Source organism: Ochotona curzoniae, unplaced genomic scaffold (assembly GCF_017591425.1).
Source record: "Ochotona curzoniae isolate NIBS_2020 unplaced genomic scaffold, NIBS_Ocur_1.0 scaffold_1852, whole genome shotgun sequence".
NCBI lineage: Eukaryota > Metazoa > Chordata > Mammalia > Lagomorpha > Ochotonidae > Ochotona > Ochotona curzoniae.
Window position 1 is genome coordinate 28,496,914 of NW_024467087.1, and position 18,847 is coordinate 28,515,760.

The 18,847-nt window shown below is 40.8% G+C and overlaps 1 protein-coding gene across 1 annotated transcript in view; it reads right to left on the reverse strand.

Moving 5' to 3' along the window:
- ALG13 (ALG13 UDP-N-acetylglucosaminyltransferase subunit) overlaps positions 1-18,847 on the reverse strand; it is a 91,423-nt gene that overhangs the window by 34,191 nt on the left and 38,385 nt on the right. Inside the window, 11 exon segments of the mRNA XM_041000107.1 lie at positions 4,139-4,259; positions 4,985-5,141; positions 5,302-5,415; positions 5,816-6,062; positions 7,057-7,184; positions 8,179-8,279; positions 8,612-8,676; positions 10,185-10,293; positions 11,564-11,639; positions 15,490-15,652; positions 15,851-15,932. Coding sequence (XP_040856041.1) covers positions 4,139-4,259; positions 4,985-5,141; positions 5,302-5,415; positions 5,816-6,062; positions 7,057-7,184; positions 8,179-8,279; positions 8,612-8,676; positions 10,185-10,293; positions 11,564-11,639; positions 15,490-15,652; positions 15,851-15,932 — 1,363 coding nt within the window.

The window sequence follows — 18,847 nt, forward strand, 5'->3', positions numbered from 1 at the left end:
CTTTTTCCTTTATTCTCACCTTCACTCTCAATCCCGCTCACTCTCTGAATTCTGAATCCCCAAACTCTTCACCTGACTCACTCTATTCAATCTGACTTCCAAGCATTCTACCCAGGAAAATCCACCTCTCTTACTTGGCCTCCTCCATATGCTAACCCCCAATCACTTGCTGCCCAACCACCTCAGGGACAAAACTCTGGCTCTTTCCCCCTTCCACCAGCAGCAGTCACAACTGCTCTCCTTGCCCACCCCCCTGGCATCTTTTGTAATTACTCTGTGTTAAACCAGCTACTCCCAGTGGCTGCAGTTTCCCAAAATGTCAGTTTAAACGTTCCTTTCCTCTCTTTGAAATGCGGTGGCAGCAGGTAGGAGGTACGTCAATTAACATCATCTTTAAAAAACTAGCTTGTTACTTTCCAAACTTATTTTGTAACTTAACAGAGCCCACCAAAAACAATGGTTCCTGCTAGAGACCCCCTAGAGCGATTTATGCAGAGTTAAAAGTTTTAATTTAAATATTTTCTAAATGTAATCTTAAGTATTCTTATCCATTTATATTGTATGAACAACATTTGTACTGTGATTAAATATAACTCTTCAAGTATTGTTCACAGCATTCTCTAAAAATGTAGCATTAATAGCAAAGATAAACTGGCATAGAATTAGAATTGAATCCTCTGCTAAATTGTTCCAAGTTATGAGATGAACACATGTAGTAACTTGTGAAGTTTTTTTATTTCCATTTTGGTGACAGACTAGAGACACAGATTTCATATTCTACTGAAGTAATCTTTATGTTCTTTGTCTCTCGTTAAGTTCTCATTGTTAAAAAAACGTGTTATTGGTGAGGAAGGATACAATATTCTTTAGAACACTGCAGCATTTTAAAATTATTTATCATTGATACATGGATACATCAATTTATCATTGATTAGGAATTAAAACCTAATCCTCTATTAAAGCTAGTTTCAAAATACACATTACTGTAACATCTCCTTTTAAATGATTTTATCTAATTGGTGACAATAAATTTTCTATCTAGCTCCAATATGTCCTAGCTCTGACTCTGTTGAATTGTTGAAAGGTGTAAGATGAACCAATGAGCCTCTGCCCACTAATGTTCTCGAGGAACCCTCCCCAAACTTCAACATGTTCCTGAGCCTGTGAATGCACTAAGGTGAATGTAGTTACCCAGTAAACCTTGGGAACATTTTCTCAACCCTGGTGCAATGTCTCAGAAATATCAAAGCTACTCAAGTAACATCCTCGGAACACTGCCATATTGGGGTCTTACTAAGACATCATCTAGCAACTGTCCGCCATTCCTGCTTGCTGATGTAGTTTGACAGCAACCAGTGGTTGCCTCTCTTTCCCCTACTGTGGACACAGGAAGAAAAAAATCCTGAAACATTCGTCCCACTCAGCTTCTTCTGTACAGTGACTTTCCCCACCCTAACCAGAGGCCCACATTGGCTTGCATCCTTTTCAACTATGTAAATATCAAAATAAAAACAAACATTTATGCAAAGAACTAAAAATGTTACACCTAGCTATAGACAACTGCCTAGGCATCCTAGTACCTATGCAAGTGTTCACTGCTGGAAGAAAAGCATCCAAAAGCTGGCAGGCATTCTGGGCCTGGTTAAAACCAAATCTGTGTTTACACTATGGTACCAGCATAGTTGCCTATTCTATTTTTTTTTTCTATTTTTCTTTTTCAAAATTTTCAGTATATGTGGGGAAGGTGGGGAATCCCAGCCCCTAGGCTGCAGATTGCCCAGGAAAGGAGGTCTGGGGACATATTGGGGTGGGAACCACTGAGGGCATGTTTGAAGGGGAGGAATGACTTCTGGGGTCTTCCATGGACTGGGCCACTGTGTCATACAAATATGACACAGGTAGGAAAGGAAACTGATACCCAAGTGGTTTAAAGGGGACAACCAGAGAGCACTTCTGTCTGGGTCAGGCCAGGGTAGCCTCCTACAGGGGAGACCTGGACTGGGCTAAATGGCATCACCTGTCGAGCACTGGTACATGCAAAAGCTGGGGTTGGGGGAATGCCTGGAAGGGCTAGGTTACAGTACCCACCCACATGTCAGAGCAGAGGGTGGGCCACCTCAGACTGGGCCACAGCACTCACTGAATATAAGAGAACTGGATCAGGGGACAATTCTGTAGTGGACCTGTGGGCTTACTTCTGTGGGGTCTGCAGCACCCTCCAGTTTGCATGGAGAGCTAGGGATGGCGACAAGCTGAGACAAGCTGGACTGCAGGACTCAATGACCCTCACATGAACCAGGAAGGGGCCGGAACTGGAAAGGAGTCAGGCTGGGCTAGGCTGCTACACCTGCTAGTGAGAGCTGGGAACTAAGGGTGGGACGGGCCAGTCTGTAGCCCCTGCTGACAAATGCTGAGACTGGGGGCAGGTCATCTCAGACTGGGTTGTAGCACCTGCTGGCACATGCAAGACCAGGGGCTGGTAGTGAGCCTGGTAAGAAAACCTTGGGGACTACCCTGCTGGGCTGCAGCTCCTGCTGGTGAGCACAAGAGCCAGGGCTAGGGATGGGACATGTTAAGGGTGGGCTAGGCTGGGCTAGGTTGTCACAACAGCTAGCACACATGAGAGCCAGAATGGATGCAGGTCAACTGGGTTAGGCTACAGCACCCAATGGTAGGTGCTGGGACTGTGTTTAAATCATGTCAAGTTGGGACATAGTACTCCTGGCTAGCAAACGATACGGGGCTGGGAATGGGCCCAACAGGATTATGGGCACTGCCCTATTGCACTGCAGCTCCTGCTGATGACCAGAAGAGCCAGGGGTGGGAGTGGGCCAGGCTTGGTCAAGGCAGCAGTATCCACTAGCATATGTGAGCTGCCGTCTGGAAGCGGGTCTGGCTGAGCTAAGCCGCATCACACATGGGTGTGCACAAGAACTAGATGGAATGCAGGACAGATTGAGCTAGGATGTAGCACATGCCAGCACACATAAAAACGGGGGTGGGGACAGGCCTGGTGGGGAGATTATTAGGGGTTGTGCCTGAGTAGGCCACAGCGTCCCCTAGTGTGCATGAAGACTGTGCTTGTGATGAGCTGGCCTGGGCTAGGCTGCAGTTCACACAAGAAATGGGGCTGGGGGAAGAACTGACCAGGCAGCTGCATCCATCAGTATGTATTCTGACTGGTACAGATGATGGACTGAACCTGACCCTGCACTGGCTGGCGCATACAAGAGTCACATCTGGGGTCATCCCAGGCAAAGTTCCTCAGGGGACTCCCAAACTAGACCACGGACTCAGACCTCGGACATACAGAAAATCGCAGGATGTGTGGTTCACCCTTGGAGTACATGTATCGGGACTGGGCCTCCCTTAGTTGCTAATGCTCATGCAGGGGACAGCATGTCCAGATGCACACAGAGGATATGACAGCCAGTTCATCTAGGTCAGCAGGGAACGCTGAGTGCCTCTTCAGAGGATGGAAAACAGAATAGGTTGGACAGTTTGGGTCAAGTTGTGCAGCAAGAATCTGAGTCTATGGATGCACGCTGAGGTGGACTTGGTTAGCCAGTAGACCTTGGAAAGATTTTCTCAACAAGACTGACAATGTCTCAGAACTATGAAAAACACTTAAGACACACCTTCGGTGCACTTTTTCCTAAGTAGGGGTCTCTAAGGTATTATCAGATGACTGAACCACATCCCCAGGTGCTAATGTAGTTTGACAGCAAGGAGCAGCCCCCTCCACCTCTCCTACTGCAGAAACAGCAGAAAAAAATATTGAAACATTTGTCCCATCCACCTTCCTCCATGCTTTGACCCTTCCCCACCCTAATCGGAGACCCCATTGGCATCACTCTCAACTATTTAAATATTAAAAATAAAAGTAAATAAAAGAAAGAAAATGAACAATATGATGGCCTATTGAAATAAAAACCTGTCCTGCCAAAGATCCTGTCCTTCAATCAGTCAGCAAGTTCTGAGACAGGACTTAAAAATGAGCTACCAGAACAAGACCCAAACCCAAACCTTTGGTTTATTTCATGGCCCTGATGTACAAACTCACTAAAAACCAACCACCGTTTGAAAAGCATTAACAAAAACGATTTACAAAATATAAGAAACATTAACACTGACTCACCACTGTCACCCTGGCCATTGCTCTCTTCTGAATTCAAGGTCTGTTTTCCTGCAGTATGTCCTCGCCTCGAAACACAGTATCCTGAAGTAGCAGGCACCATTGCAGTGGGTCCTCCATGATTCTGCACCAAAGAAAAACCCACAATTGTATTCTCTGTATAGTCAGAAAACAAGCTAGAAGATATTTTGAAAGGCAATCAGTAATACAGTAAGTAATAATGTGAATTGCTACTGTCAGAGAATTCTATAAGTAAATCCCTCATTATGCATCAAAAGAAAAAAGCAATGAAACTGGAACCAGTACTATAGTTTAGCAGGTTAAGCTGTAACTTGCAGTGCCCACACCCCATATGGTCACCAGTTCAAGTCTCTGCTGCTCCACTTCCAATTTAGCTCTGTTTAATGCACCCAGGAAAGTAGTGGAAGACAGCCCAAATCTTTGGGCCACTTTATTCAAGTGGGAAACTCAGAAGACGTTTCTGACTCCTAGGTTTGGCCTGGCCTAGTTCCAGCTGTTGTGGCTATTTGAGGAATGATCCAGGGGATAGAAGAGCCCTTCCCAATCTTTCCCCTCTCTGTAACTCTTTCAAATAAATAAATATTTCTAAAAAGTAATGACCATCAGAAAATATTAATACATATGTATGTAAGATTATTTGTCTACCTCTCTACTATTATTTAACAACAGCTTAAAATTCTCTTCTCCTAAAAGCTTTAAGATGAAAACTCACATTCTTCAGAAAAGTACTGGGTTGTTCAGACAAAAAGCTAAAATTTATTGACACTGCCTTTACTCAAAAAGAAAAAAAGCAAACAGCTTTATTTAGTAAAGCTTTGACCCACTTACAGGTAAAGTTGGATAAGCAGTGTCATCCCCTTCTTCAACTTCATAAAAAGTAACCGTTTCTTCCAAGCTCCTAGGTATCTGTCCATTTTCTGGGACAAAGCCATACTGACAGTCCTTATTCATACAATGCATCTGGCGGTGACTATGTCTAAAGGAGCTTAAGTAGTTTGGAGAATGAAAAACAAGAAAATATGTTTCTCATTTCTAAACATTTCAAACATTGAAAGTTAATACTTGTAGTCTATGTTATCACTGTTCAGTAATGAAACAGATTTAAATCATTTTTTTCCTGATTTTTGAACCCTTAAAATACTTACCGAGATCTATAGGAGAAATTATCATAGTTTTGGCAGCACCTTTTACCTGGGCCAGAGTAAAAACCAACTTTAGGGCCTGCCATGCTTTGCCTGTTTATAAAGTGGGATGAATCCCTGAGAATAAAGGAAAAAGCGAAAATAAAACTCTCTTATGCCTTTGATATTAAGTAGCAATAAAACACCTTCCTAAAAATATACAACCAGCAAGATTTTCTCTTCCTAACATATTGGCATATGGTCTACCCATTACTAATGGATAGAGCGGCACATGAACATTCACATTCATGACATTTTATCTTCTAGCATCTCTCCAACTTTTAACCCTTCTCTACCCTATGAAATAAATATGCCAACAGATTCATTTGATAAGCATTTAACAATATACATGTTCTATCCTAAATACTTCCTTTAGGCAGAAATCATAAAGAATCTGAACTAATAAGATATTTTTGCATTCTTCCAGAAATTCTAAGATCTAAACAGACATAAGGTATCTGAGAGCCTTTAGTCTTACCTAGGCATCCCATATCCCCGACCTTGTCTCTGAGTTGAGTACTGAGGATGGAAGTGTTCATTAGGCAGGACATTCGCTGCTGTCTGTGAGTAGTGCACTGGATGCTCATGCCCATAATGCATGCCATGCTGAAGCCTGGGTGGGAGGAGGGCGTCTCCCCTGCTATAAGCCATTGTCATATAAACCTCTTTTCCTCGAACTTTCTTGAATATCTTCTTCCGTTGCTTCATGTCCATGTCTAACATAGCTTTCAGGCATACAAACAAGTAGCAAGTAAATTTCACAGCCAAAGCAATACACTTGGCATCCTCTAACTCCCATGTTGCCTCAAACTCTTAAATACTTTAGTCATGAAGAAACCAAACATATACAGGGAGAAAACTTTCGTATTCTGCAATGCTGTACTAGATTTTCCATTTTGAAGGGGAAAATGAGGTAAATTTTACAACGAGTGTGTCTCAGTATTACCTTTATAAGTAAAACTGACCTCTAAATATTAAGTCATCCAGTCACCATCCAATCACCTATATCACCTTTTTTTCTAAGAAATTATGCCTATCAATATTTTTACCTGTTTCTATGGAGGTGTTTTGCCAATTCTGACAAATTTTCCCCTCAAGCTTTAGAGGCTAAAATTTATACCGGCTTAAGTTGACACAAGGTCCCCTAGAACAGTGACTCTCAACCAGGAATAGTTTTCTTCTTCCTTCAAAGTATATTTGACAATTATCTGCAGATGGTTCTAGTATTCTTAAGTAGAAACAGAGGGTGCTGCTGGCAACCTCTGGGTAGAAACTAGCAATACCGCAAAACATTCTACAACAAAGTGTTATCCATTAGAAAACATTTTTTTTTTTAATTACAACGTAAGTGGGGGCAGTATGCTAACATAACAAGACAGTCCTCTGCCTGCATTGCCAGCATGCCATACAGGTTCCAGTTAATGCCTTGGCTACTTTACTTCCAATCCAGCTCCCTGCTTATGGCGTAGGACAGCAGTAGAGGATGGCCCAAAGCTTTAGGGCTCTATACCCGTGTGGGAGACCCAGAAGAAGTCCCGGGTTCCTGGCTTCAGATCGGATCAGTTCTGGCTGTTGCAGCTATTTGAGAGTGAAACAGTAGATGGAAGAGCTCTCTGTAATTCTGACTTTCAAGTGAAAAAATAATTCAAAATAAAAAAAAAAAACAGAAGAAAATGGCTCATAAGAAAGAAAAAGTAAAAGCCTTTTTAGTATACAAACCCATTTCTGGAACATAGCCCCCAGACATTTTCTGGTAACCTCTTCCTTTCCGACTGGTTACAGCATTCCAGGCAGGAATGGGTGTCACTTGGGTAACTGGTTTTAGGTTAGCCAGTGGAACAACATGCCTTAAAGTTAAAAGTACCACCATGAAGCCATTGTAACAAACTCCACTCTTATTTAACACATACACCCTAGACCACCTGCTTCATTTTCTACTACATCTACTTAAACTTATTGACACCAGCCTACCTGTTTCACTTTTTGTTTGTTTAGGGTAGAAAACCTATGTGTGTAGCACTTATCCTATATCTGGAAGAAAAACTGGTAGATTGTAATAGTTCATAAATATTTGCTGCCCCTGCTCAGAGGAGGATTTTATTTTCCCACTCTAATAATGTCAGGCTTTACCAGAAAAACCACTTTGGCCACTAACATGCAATAACATGCAGAAGAATCAGCAGCTGGTTTGTCATATTCTCTTTTCTTTCCATGCTTGTTCTTATAAAAGCACATGTCATTAGAGAGCAACTAAGGACTCATTATGGACATGGTAAAAGAGAGAAATGAAATTTACTGTTTTAAGCTCCTGAGATTTGACTGTTAGGGCAGTACAGCCTCATTTAGTGGTTCTTAAAGTAGACCAATAACATTGCCATCACCTGAAAATTTGTCATAATTTCAAATTCTTAAACACTATTAGATCAGAAAACCCTGGAGGCGTAGAATATTAATCTATTTTCATAAGCCTGCTAGTTAATTCTGATACATGTTTTAGAAGGAGGACTGGTCTAGCTTGACACTGGCAGAGGCTCAGTTAACCAAACATCTTTCCAGTGACTATGAATAGTTTTACATCAGAATTCCCTTGTATTTAATTTTTATATTTCCTATAAGTCAGTTAGTACCTAGAATCTGGAAACTTTTATACAAAAGTGCTACCTAGCCTACATTGTGATTTCTACTTTAACATATTTTTGGTAATTCAATGTAAGACCTCTCAGGTAAATACCAAATAAAATTCTGGTTATTTTATTAGCATCCTATTCTCAAAAGTTAGTATTATAAAAAGCCACCCGGAGCCAAAGATTTTAGTAATTCAATACACTGTTTTGCTCTTACTTTTCTGCCAGTTCTTCAATGAAGACTGTTACAGAATTGTTCTCATTTCCAACTTCCTGAATATGAGCATTATAATATTTTCCACCAGATTCCAAGCGAACCTGAAAGTGGGAAGAGATAGTAAGAACATTTCTAGTCTCATTATTTTAGTATCATGCATTGATAGATGGTTTCTATCAAACACCACTCTTGCCCCAGAGGGCATCAGTGTTTCCTTTGTAAAATAACTGACATCAACACTGCCTGTCTTAGTCAATCAAAGTGACACATGCTGGAAGACAGCTGTAATTAGCCATAAAAGTTCATTATTAAAATGCAACACAAACATCAAAAACATTTTGCTAGCATTTTGTAAATAAGTCTTGCTCAACTTGGGAATGACAGAAAGTTCCATCTCAGACGAATAAATTACTGCTTTTTAAAATGAACTAACCTGACACTTGTCTCCCAAATAGTACTGCCTTCCAGCATACTCCATGTAATCAGATTTTTGAAGTTCTAGGTAAAAGAAAACAAGCATTCAAATTCAATTGAACCAGTTAATGTTCCAATTTTACACCACTCAATTTCCTAATTTATTCTTACCATGATGTTTTCGACAATGCTACAAATAAAATCTATGTGGGGAGGGGAAACACTCCACAAAGGCCATTCTATTGCTCTTTACAGGTTCATTGGTCAGTTTCAAGTAACATGAGAACAATTTTGTACTGATTTTTGTGCTGAAATTCAAATATAATCTGAGTTTATCAAACACAAATAAGGTATAATTTCAAAGTAACATTATCCAGATACTTTTATTTCAAGTATTTATTTGAAAAGCAGAGTTACAGAGACAGATCCATCTACTGGTTTACTCCTAGGCCTCGAGATGCCTAGGGCTGGGTCAGCCTGAAGTCAGCAACTGCATTAGGGTCTCTTGCACGGGTGGCCATGGGCCAAGCACTTGGGTCATCTTCTGCTGATTTCTCAGAGTGCCTGGATTCGAGCCTTGGCTCCAATTCTGATCCCTGACTCTGGGATTCAACAGGTATGGCTCATGTGGTTGTGTTCCTGGCATCCACGGGGGAAACCTGCACATATGGGAGACCTGGATTCAGATCTGAACTGCTGGCGCCAGCCTGGCCCAGCACCAACAGATAACTGGATAGTGAAATTAGCCAATGAGCAATCTTAGTCTTCTTGGAATTAAAAAAAAATTATGAGCATTAAAATGTAAATTTCAGAGAAGGTGTTACAATAAACTGTTTTTCATCATGCAATTTAAAAATACAGAAAAACCTTAGCTATAGGTTACAGAGAAATAGGTTGTAGGTCAGATTTGATTCATAGATGTAACATATTCACTTATCAGTAATAATCTGAATACATTTAAAATGGACTTGTTTCCAGTCACTGAGAGTCAGTCTCTAGCTCTAAAGGATCTTGCAAAGTATACACAAAAATGAAGTCCCAGATAAGCATTACATTCTAAATGATTACTCCCTATGAATCTATTTGTTTCCTTCTTTCAATTTAAATCATATGTGGGGCTAAGATTAAAAGTTCTAGTCTGTTTTTGACAAAAAAAAAAGTTGTAAACATGTCCTAAAGTAACTTCTCTTGGTTCATTTATGTGTTTTTTTCTTGGTTCACTTATGATTTGAAAGAAAGCTGTTGAGGGGCCCAGTACAGTAGCCTAGTGAATAAAGTCCTCGCCCTGCATAAGCCGGGATCCCACATGGGCGTTTTTTTGTGTCCCCGCTGCTCCACTTCCCATCTGGCTCCCTGCTTGCAGCCTGGGAAAGCAGTGAAGGACAGCAAAAAGCCTTGGGATCCTACACCTACATGGCAGACCCAGAGGAATCTCCTGGCTTCAGATCAGCTCAGCTCTGGCAATTGCAGCCACTTGGGGAGGGAACGAGCAGATGAAATATCTTTCTCTGTCTCTCTTTCTCTCTATAAATCTGACTTTACAATAAAAATTGGTTAAATCTTTTAAAACAAAGAGTCTATTGAGTACTTACCTTTTCTGCTGTCCAACCAAACATCAAATTCTACATTACGATAGATTTCTGGATCCAGGGCTTTGAGTACCTTATAGGGGAAGAGCATCTTGGATGGATTTTCTGGAGACTAAAGAGAAATAACCATGCCACAAGCTCACCATCATTAGCTTAAATATGCCTTCTTTCAGTAGTGAAGAAACAAGGATCACCTTTTTAAAATTATGTACAAATGCTCCCTCTTCTTTATTAAAATAATAGCGCAAATTATACTGTATTTTAAACATCAGAAAATTAAAGAAGTAAAACATAGGCCAATGCAATGGATCAATTTGCTAATTCTTCCCCCTTTAAGCACTGGAATCCTACACAGGAACTGGTTCATGTCCCAGTGGCTCCACTTCCCATCCAGCTCCCTGCTTGTGACCTGGGAAAGCAGTCGAGAACGGCCCAAAGCCTTGGGATTCTGTACTGCTTGGGAGACCTAGAAGAAGCTCCAGGCTCCTGGTTCTAGCTTCAGATTAGTTCAGTTCTGGCCACTGCAGCCACTTGGGGAGTGAAGTAGTAGATGAAGATCTTTCCCTCTGTATCTCCTCCTCTCTGTAAATCTGCCTTTCTAATAAAAACAAATCTTTAAAAAAAAGTGAATGCCAACTATATACATAAATTTAGATGGCAGAAGGGAACCATTGCCTGGAAAAACCAACTGAGGATTCTTCTTACAATTAATATAACACAACCCAGAATTAAGAAGTATCTGACAAATGTCATCTTGACATACGCTGATGTGCGTTTCTGTATCCTAAATTTATTGGGAAACATTTGAAATGTTAACTTGTTTTGGTAAGATGGGTATACTTTTCAAAGGAACTATCATTTTTCTTTTGCTTTCTTAGAATTTTACCATATTCAATACTGTCCCAAAATTATCAGCGCTTGGGATTTACGTAGGTTGCTGCATTAGTATTTGCTCTATTAAGTAGCCTCAACCTGAAGGCCCCTTGATCTTAGGCCTATAGAAATGCTAAATATTCTCTCATCCCTTTACCACACCAGGATCATCACCTAGTTTCTTCGGATATACTAGGAGTAAGCATTCTGTTCTTAAACAAACAAAAAAAGTAATATTATCAGAAGATTGATCAAACTAATACCTAAATATTGCATGTATATATTATTTTAACTTGAGAACAGCTTCTGAAATTTGAACAAAATGAAGTACATGGTTTACATCTGAAGCTAAGTGAGACATCCACAAAATAAATAAATAAATAAATAAACCATGAGCAGCAATCCCTGAGTACCATTTAGTTAGAATGGATCACCTGATCTTAATCAGTTTAAGTCATGATGGTATAACTGAAGAGTATGGAAATTATTTTCCATAGAAAATAGCCAACCTTTGATTCTTCTGTCCCTTGATTGCACCCCTCTGGTTTACTTTCAACATTACAGCAGGCACCCCACTCTTCAGGCCTGAAAGATCAAGAGCAAAGAGCTTTACTTAAGTATAGCAGCTACTTATCTAATGACTATACCACCACCTAGTGGCAAAGCAGATCAGTCTCCAAACCAAATATATATTTTTTAAACCCAATATTTGCATGCAAGCTTCCTTTATTTAAGTATGTGTTATGACACATATGGATTACCTCTATATTTCGTATCTCCCATGAGGACATACTTAAGATGCTCCCTGCCTTCAGGTTCACAACTCTGATTCCCCGCTGCTTCTAACCAAGACAGAATGCATGTAATTATGTTACATAAGAACGCAGGGCCCATGTTGTTAGTCTCACGCCTCTGGTGCTCCATAAAGATGCAAGCAGTGATATCCACCAACATGCATGTCAAGGAGATGATGGCTATCTAAGAGCTAAAAAAAAAATCTTAGTCTCAACATATGGAAGAACTGAATGTGCCAAGAACTGAGTTAAAACGTAGATCTTCCCTCAGTGAAAATTCCAGACAGGGACAAGCATATGACATGTAGGTTAAGCTACCAGCTATAATGCTGGAATTGTGTATGAGTGTTGGTTCTGGCTGCTCCACTGCTGATTCAGCTCCCTAACAATTGCCTGGGAAAAACAGCACAAGATGGCCGAAGTGCTTGGGCTACCGCTACCCATGAGGGAGACTAGATGAAGCTCCTATCATTGGCCTGGCCTAGTGCTGCCTGGCCACTGTGGTCACATGAAGAGTCAATCAGCAGATGCAAAATCAATCTAACTTTCAAAGCACACACTTACATACACGAATGAATGAATGAATATTTTAAAAAAGAAATAAAGCTACTAGTCCTAGGGCAGGTATTGCGGCACAGCAAATTAACCTGCTGGTCACATATCCCATTGGGTGCCGCTTAGAGCCCTTGGTGTCCCAGTTTTGATCCAGTTCTCTGTTAATATGTCTGGGAAAGCAGAAGATGGTCCAAGTATTTGGACCTCTGCTGGAAAAAACTCCTGGCTGATACATGGTTGCTACTCCTTGAAGTCCCAAACACATAAAAACTCTACGTAAAAGGAAAAAAATTGCAAGCATCAATCATCCAAGAAATAGAACTGCATAACAAAATCGCAGACGAAGCTAACTGGCACTAAACCTATCTGAATTTCCAGACAGAACTGGAAATCAGGACATTCACTTTATTATCAAACCCAAAGTTTAATTAGATCTATCAGTTGCATCCATGTAAACACACATCTATACTCCCAGAGTACACCAAAGGCAATACTCACAACTTCAAACTCCTGTTAGCACCAGATGCTCTACTAGCTACATGTTTTTCTCAAGCAACAACTCAACCTTGGTAACCAGTAAAAGAAAGATGGTGTGGGTTGATAATCTCCTTTTTTCCTACCAAAAGAATGACCAATAGCCTAGGTACATAAAAATATTTGCAAGTACTCCTTTAAAACTGTAGATTTCAAGGTGCTGGCATTGTGGCTTAAGGAGGGTTAAGCCACCGCTTGCAACACTGACATGCCATAGCAAGTGTCATTTTGAGTTTCAGACATTCTTCTTCCAGTTGAATTGCCTGCAGATGTGCCCCAGGAAGGCAGTTCTTAGGGGCCTTTCACTTGTGAGAAACCAAGATGGAGCACTTTGTTTCTGGCTTTGGTCAGACCCAGACTGGCTACTATATTCATTGGAGGAGTGAACCAGCAGATGGAAAACTGATTTTGTCTATGTGTGTGTTTAAATATATTAATGTTTTATTTTTTTGTACAGGCTTTGTGTTTAAAAATCAGCCAGAGGGCCCAACATGGTAGCCTAAGGGCAAGTGTCACTTTGTGTCCCAGCTGCTCCACTCCCCATCCCACTCCCTGTTTGTGGCCTGCAGTGGAAGATGGCCTACGTCCTTGGGACCCTGCACCCACGTGGGAAACCCAGCAGCAGCTCCTGGCTTCAGATCAGCTGAGCTCCAACCATTGTGGTAACTTGGGGAGTGAACCAGCAGATGGAAGATCTTTCTCTCTCTCTGTATCTGTCTGTTCAATAAAAATACATTTTTTTAAAAAATCAACATGATCAGTCATATAGAAATACATTAACTATTTCAAAAATATTGTAACTACTGGTAAGATGCTTTCAACATAAAAAAAAAGTGGGGCCAGTGCAATGGCACCATAGGTAAAGACATGGCATGCAGCACTGGCGTTCCATATGGGCACTGGTACATGCCTCAGCTGTTGCACTTCCCATCCAGCAACCTGCTTGTGCCATGGGAAAGCAGTGGAAGATGGCACAAGTCCTTGAGACCCTTTACTCACATGGGGGACCCAAAAAGAAGCTCATGATTCCAGGTTTCAGATTGGCTCAGCTCTAACTGTTGCAGCTATTTGGGGGAGTGAACCAATGAATGAAACAAATCTGTTTCTCCCTCTCTGTAACTCTGCCTTTCAAATTTTAAAAAAATCTTAAAAAATAGAAGGAAATATCACATTTTGGCCTTCTGACTAAGATCAAGTGTAAAACCAGAAGGAAATAATAAAAACAGTACTTTAAAAAAAAGATTCGTTCATTTTTATTGGAAAGTTAGATTTACACAGAGAGAAAGATCCTCCATCCTTTGGTTTACTGCCGAAGTGGCCACAATGGCCAGAGGTGAGCCAATCTGAAGCCAGGAGCCTTGAGCCTCCTCCAGGTCTCATAAGCAGGCGCAGGGTTGCAGGTTTTGGGACATCTCTTCCCAAGCCACAAGCTGGATGGAAAGTGGAACAGTCAGGACACGAACCATACAGGATGTTTGCACTGCAAGTAGAGGATTAGAGAACTATGCCACCAGGCTGTGCCTTACACGTAATCTTTCTGGGCCTGGTGCCAATAGTCTAGTGGCTAAACCCTTGTCTTGCATGTGCCAGTATCCCATATGGGTGCCAGTTTGTGTACCAGTTGCTCCACTTCCCATCCAGCTCCCTGCCTGTGGCCTGGGAAAGCTGTCGAGGATGGCTGAAAGCCTTGGGATTCTGCACACATGTCAGAGACAAAAAAGCAGCTTCTAGCTCCTGGTTCTGGACCAGCTCAGCTCCAGAAACTGCGGCCACTTGGGGAGATCTTTCTGTCTCTCGTTGTCTCTGTAAATCTGAGTTTCTAATAAAAAAATAAATAAATCCTTACAAAAGGAAAATGGTACTCTTTCAAAATTCATTCTTCAGGGAGATATGTCTGACATCTTCTGGCATGTTGCTACTCAAAATGTGTTCTATTGGAATGGCTCAGGCTTGGCTGTTACAGACATTTCAATAGTAAACCAGCAAATGGAAGTTGTGTTTTATCCCTCTCTATCACTGCCTTTCACATAAATCTTTAAACATCTTTTTGGTTAATCTTCGCTCTTTTGAAAATATACATGTCTGGGGCCCAGCGGCGTGGCCTAGCAGCTAAAGTGTTCGCCTTGAACACTCCAGGATCCCATAGGGCGCCGGTTCTAATCCTGGCAGCTCCACTTCCCATCCAGCTCCCTGCTTGTGGCCTGGGAAAGCAGTCGAGGACGGCCCAAAGCTTTGGGACCCTGCACCCATGTGGGAGACCCAGAAGAGCCTCCTGGCTTCGGACCGGCATAGCATCGGCCCTTGCGGTCACTTGGGGAGTGAATCATCGGACGGAAGATCTTCCTCTCTGTCTCTCCTCCTCTCTGTATATCTGACTTTCCAATAAATAAATAAATCTTAAAAAAAAAACTTAAAAAAATATGTATGTCTGACACACATGAGTATGTATGCATATGTAAGAGGTTGTAAGTTTGTCAGCCCGATTCCACTTTGACCAGATGATGAGGAGAAAATAAGTATCATGTGGCTGGCATCCCCTGCCCCTTTATTACCTATCCGGGGATGAATTCTTGTAATCGAGATGAGCATCATCATTGGCAGTCAGAGCACTGTTTCTGTTCTTCCTGGAATTACTTCGAAACAATTCAACTGCAGTTTTCAACACTTCTTCATCCACAACAAACACATCTTTATAGAGAATTTCATATAAAACAGCTGAAGGAGAAAAAATGGCCAAGAGCTCAACTGTCAAAGCAAGATTGCTTTCATATCAAGGTGAAAATAGGCCAAGCCCAGTATGTAAACTAAATCAGTACCCACAAGGTTTTAAAAGAATTGTCACAGGTACTTCAATTTACCAACTGGAAACATTACCTGAAATTATATCCAAATACTCACAAAGCCTTCACTTACCCTGACAAACAGCTGCACTTGACTGAAACTGTTTTGAATACACAGAGTCATAATGACCACTACTGGAAGAGCATAGCAGAATCTGAAGAAAAACAGAAAAATTAAAATGCTATTCCATATTACAAGCATCTAAATTGATAATTAACTTGAAATTAGGAACTAATCAAATGAATTTAATATTTTAAAATATCTAAATCCAAGTAAATAAGCTAATGCTAGGACATTTCTTGACAGCGATCTTAAATAACGATATTGAAATCATTACTGAAGTTACATCTGTGAGCCTCAATCATATTCCTTTCATACACTGAATAAGTCCTGAAGTACAAATTTTCATTATGATGGTAGTTTTTACAAATTGAGTTACTGAACATGAAGAAGCCTAACAAGTAAAAAAAAAAAAATCAGTTTAACTTCTAACTAACTGCAGAAACTAGGTAAAATCCCAGTCTGATCAAGAAAAGCAAATTCATGGGCCCGGCGCGGTGGCGCAAGTGGTTAAGGTCCTCGCCTTGCCCACCCGGGATCCCATATGGGCGCCGGTTCTATCCTGGCAGCCCCACGCTCAATTCGGGAGTGAATCATTGGACGGAAGATCTTCCTCTCTGTCTCTCCTCTCTGTATATCCACCTTTCCAATAAAAAAATAATAAAAATAAATCTTTAAAAAAAAAAAGAAAAGCAAATTCAGACTTATTTATTCAAGATTATCCACTGCACTAAACAACAACATACCAATACATAACAGCAGTAACTGCTGGAAAGACTTTCTCAATCAGGGCTATAGACATAAGAAGTTAGTGTCATAAGAAGTTAGTGTTTCAGCTGTTTCCTCCATTCCCTAGGTGTTTTTTTTTCTTCAAAACAATTCAAAGACTGCTTGCTAACCCAATTTTTTTCAGCAAAAATATTCCATGTGATAAAAGCACAACAAAGCACTTTTTTTTTAAAGATTTATTTATTTTTATTGGAAAGTCAGATATACAGAGAGGAGGAGAGACAGAGAGGAAGATCTTCCGTCCGATGATTCACTCCCCAAGTGACCGCAAGGGCCAGTGCTATGCCGATCCAAAGCCAGGATCCAGGAACCTCTTCTGGGTCTCCCACATGGGTGCAGGGTCCCAAAGCTTTGGGGTGTCCTCAATTGCTTTCCCAGGCCACAAGCAGGGAGCTGGATGGGAAGTGGAGCTGCCAGGATCAGAACCAGTGCCCATATGGGATCCTGGAGTATTCAAGGCGAACACTTTAGCTGCTAGGTCATTGCACTGAGCCCACACCAAAGCATTTATAAGGTTCTGTTTTAAAAAGTCTGCCTTGTTTGTCTACATGATAGGCAACCAGCAAGTAAAAAGTATGAACCTATCTATGTTTTAAAAACAAATCATGCAAGGTTACAAAAGGATCACTTTCAGCACTTACTGCCTGGTAATGCATGAAATGGAAGAGCATGCAATATTACTTGTTACTCTACAATGTCAGATTTAAATTTTACTTTGCTTTTAAAATACGTGTTTTTATTCTTTCTAGACACATTAAATGAGTACAACTTTCAGTAACTGAATATATTTAGGAAATTGAGGATAAACACAAAGAATTAAGCCGAAAGAGAAGGCGAAAGGTACCAAGGTATTTATTAAGGTGTTTATACCCTTGAAAGTTTTCTCCTAAATATATTTTAGAAAAATCATTAATAATATTTATTACCTTTAATAGTTATTTACGAAAACCCAAACAACTCACATATAAATGCTAAGAGTCTGGATATACACTTTTTTTTAAGGGAAAATTAAGTGTCAACACTGTAACAGCACCTGGCTTTTACATAAATCTGCATATGAACCAACACACTTGCAGTATAAATGGTATGGCCTAGTTGTATGCACTCAAAAGACCAGACATCTGTTCTTACGGAACTCAGTAGGTGATGTCTATACAGGATACATAAGACTCATTTAGAGAAAAGCACCTTTTGTCTAGTGCCTTGTTGCTCATCACCACTGCAATGACTGAATTGTCATGACCTTTCTTTTAGCCTTTTTTTTTTTTTTTTGAACTTTGCTTGTTTCTGGGAGAGGTTTGGTCAATGCCAGGCAGCTTCTGCAAGTGGTTATCAAGGCGGTAGGCACCTTTGGAGGTTGGCGTTCAGTCCATACAGTGGGTAGCGAGATCTCCACGACCTGGAGTTCCACAGCTTGCAGAAACTCCACACCAGATCCCTCCTGGGCTGTGCCCTTGCACTTTACTGCCCCCTGGCTGTCTCATCGTGACTTGCACACGAACCTCCAGTCCTCTCAAATAGCTCTGTGAACAAGATGCATTTCAGGATGGCTTTGAGGGGATCCCCAAATGCATCTCACAGAACAACTGGCAGTCCCTCTGGGACATTTGTAAGTCCCTCCGGCCCCACTCACAGTGCCAGCCACATGGGCTGGTTCTCAATCTTCCTGTCCCACAGCAAGGGCTCAGCAAATTCATGGATGGATAAGGGTGTTCATGGAGAGGCCTACATGGTGAAATGCTATCCTAACCTGTATGCAACTGAAAAGTAAGATCCTGTAATCCCTACTTGGGGGAGAATGAGGAAGAAGGACTTTCTGGAAAATTCGTTTGATGTTAAATGTTATTTGCTGTGCTTTATCCAACACTGAATTCACTGTTTAATCTGGAAATACTTACGCTGCGTCAGAGTCAAAGCTGTTCTATTCAGTTCCTTGTCTTTCCCACCAAGTTCACTCAGGCTTTTTTTTTTAATACAGAAAATAAGACCTAACACATTTGGGAAATCTGTCACTATAATAGATTGTACATTGTTATGTTATTGTTTTTTAAATCACCCTAGAAAACTTCAAATACAGATAGAACTATTGAAAGAAATTTAAAAATGTTATGAATATATGGTTGTCAAAATAAAACATTCTTCTGAATATAGACCTGTTTGAGCATGTGAAATTCATATAAACTGTCTCATTTTTATATATAGTTTGTTTTCCAGCAAATA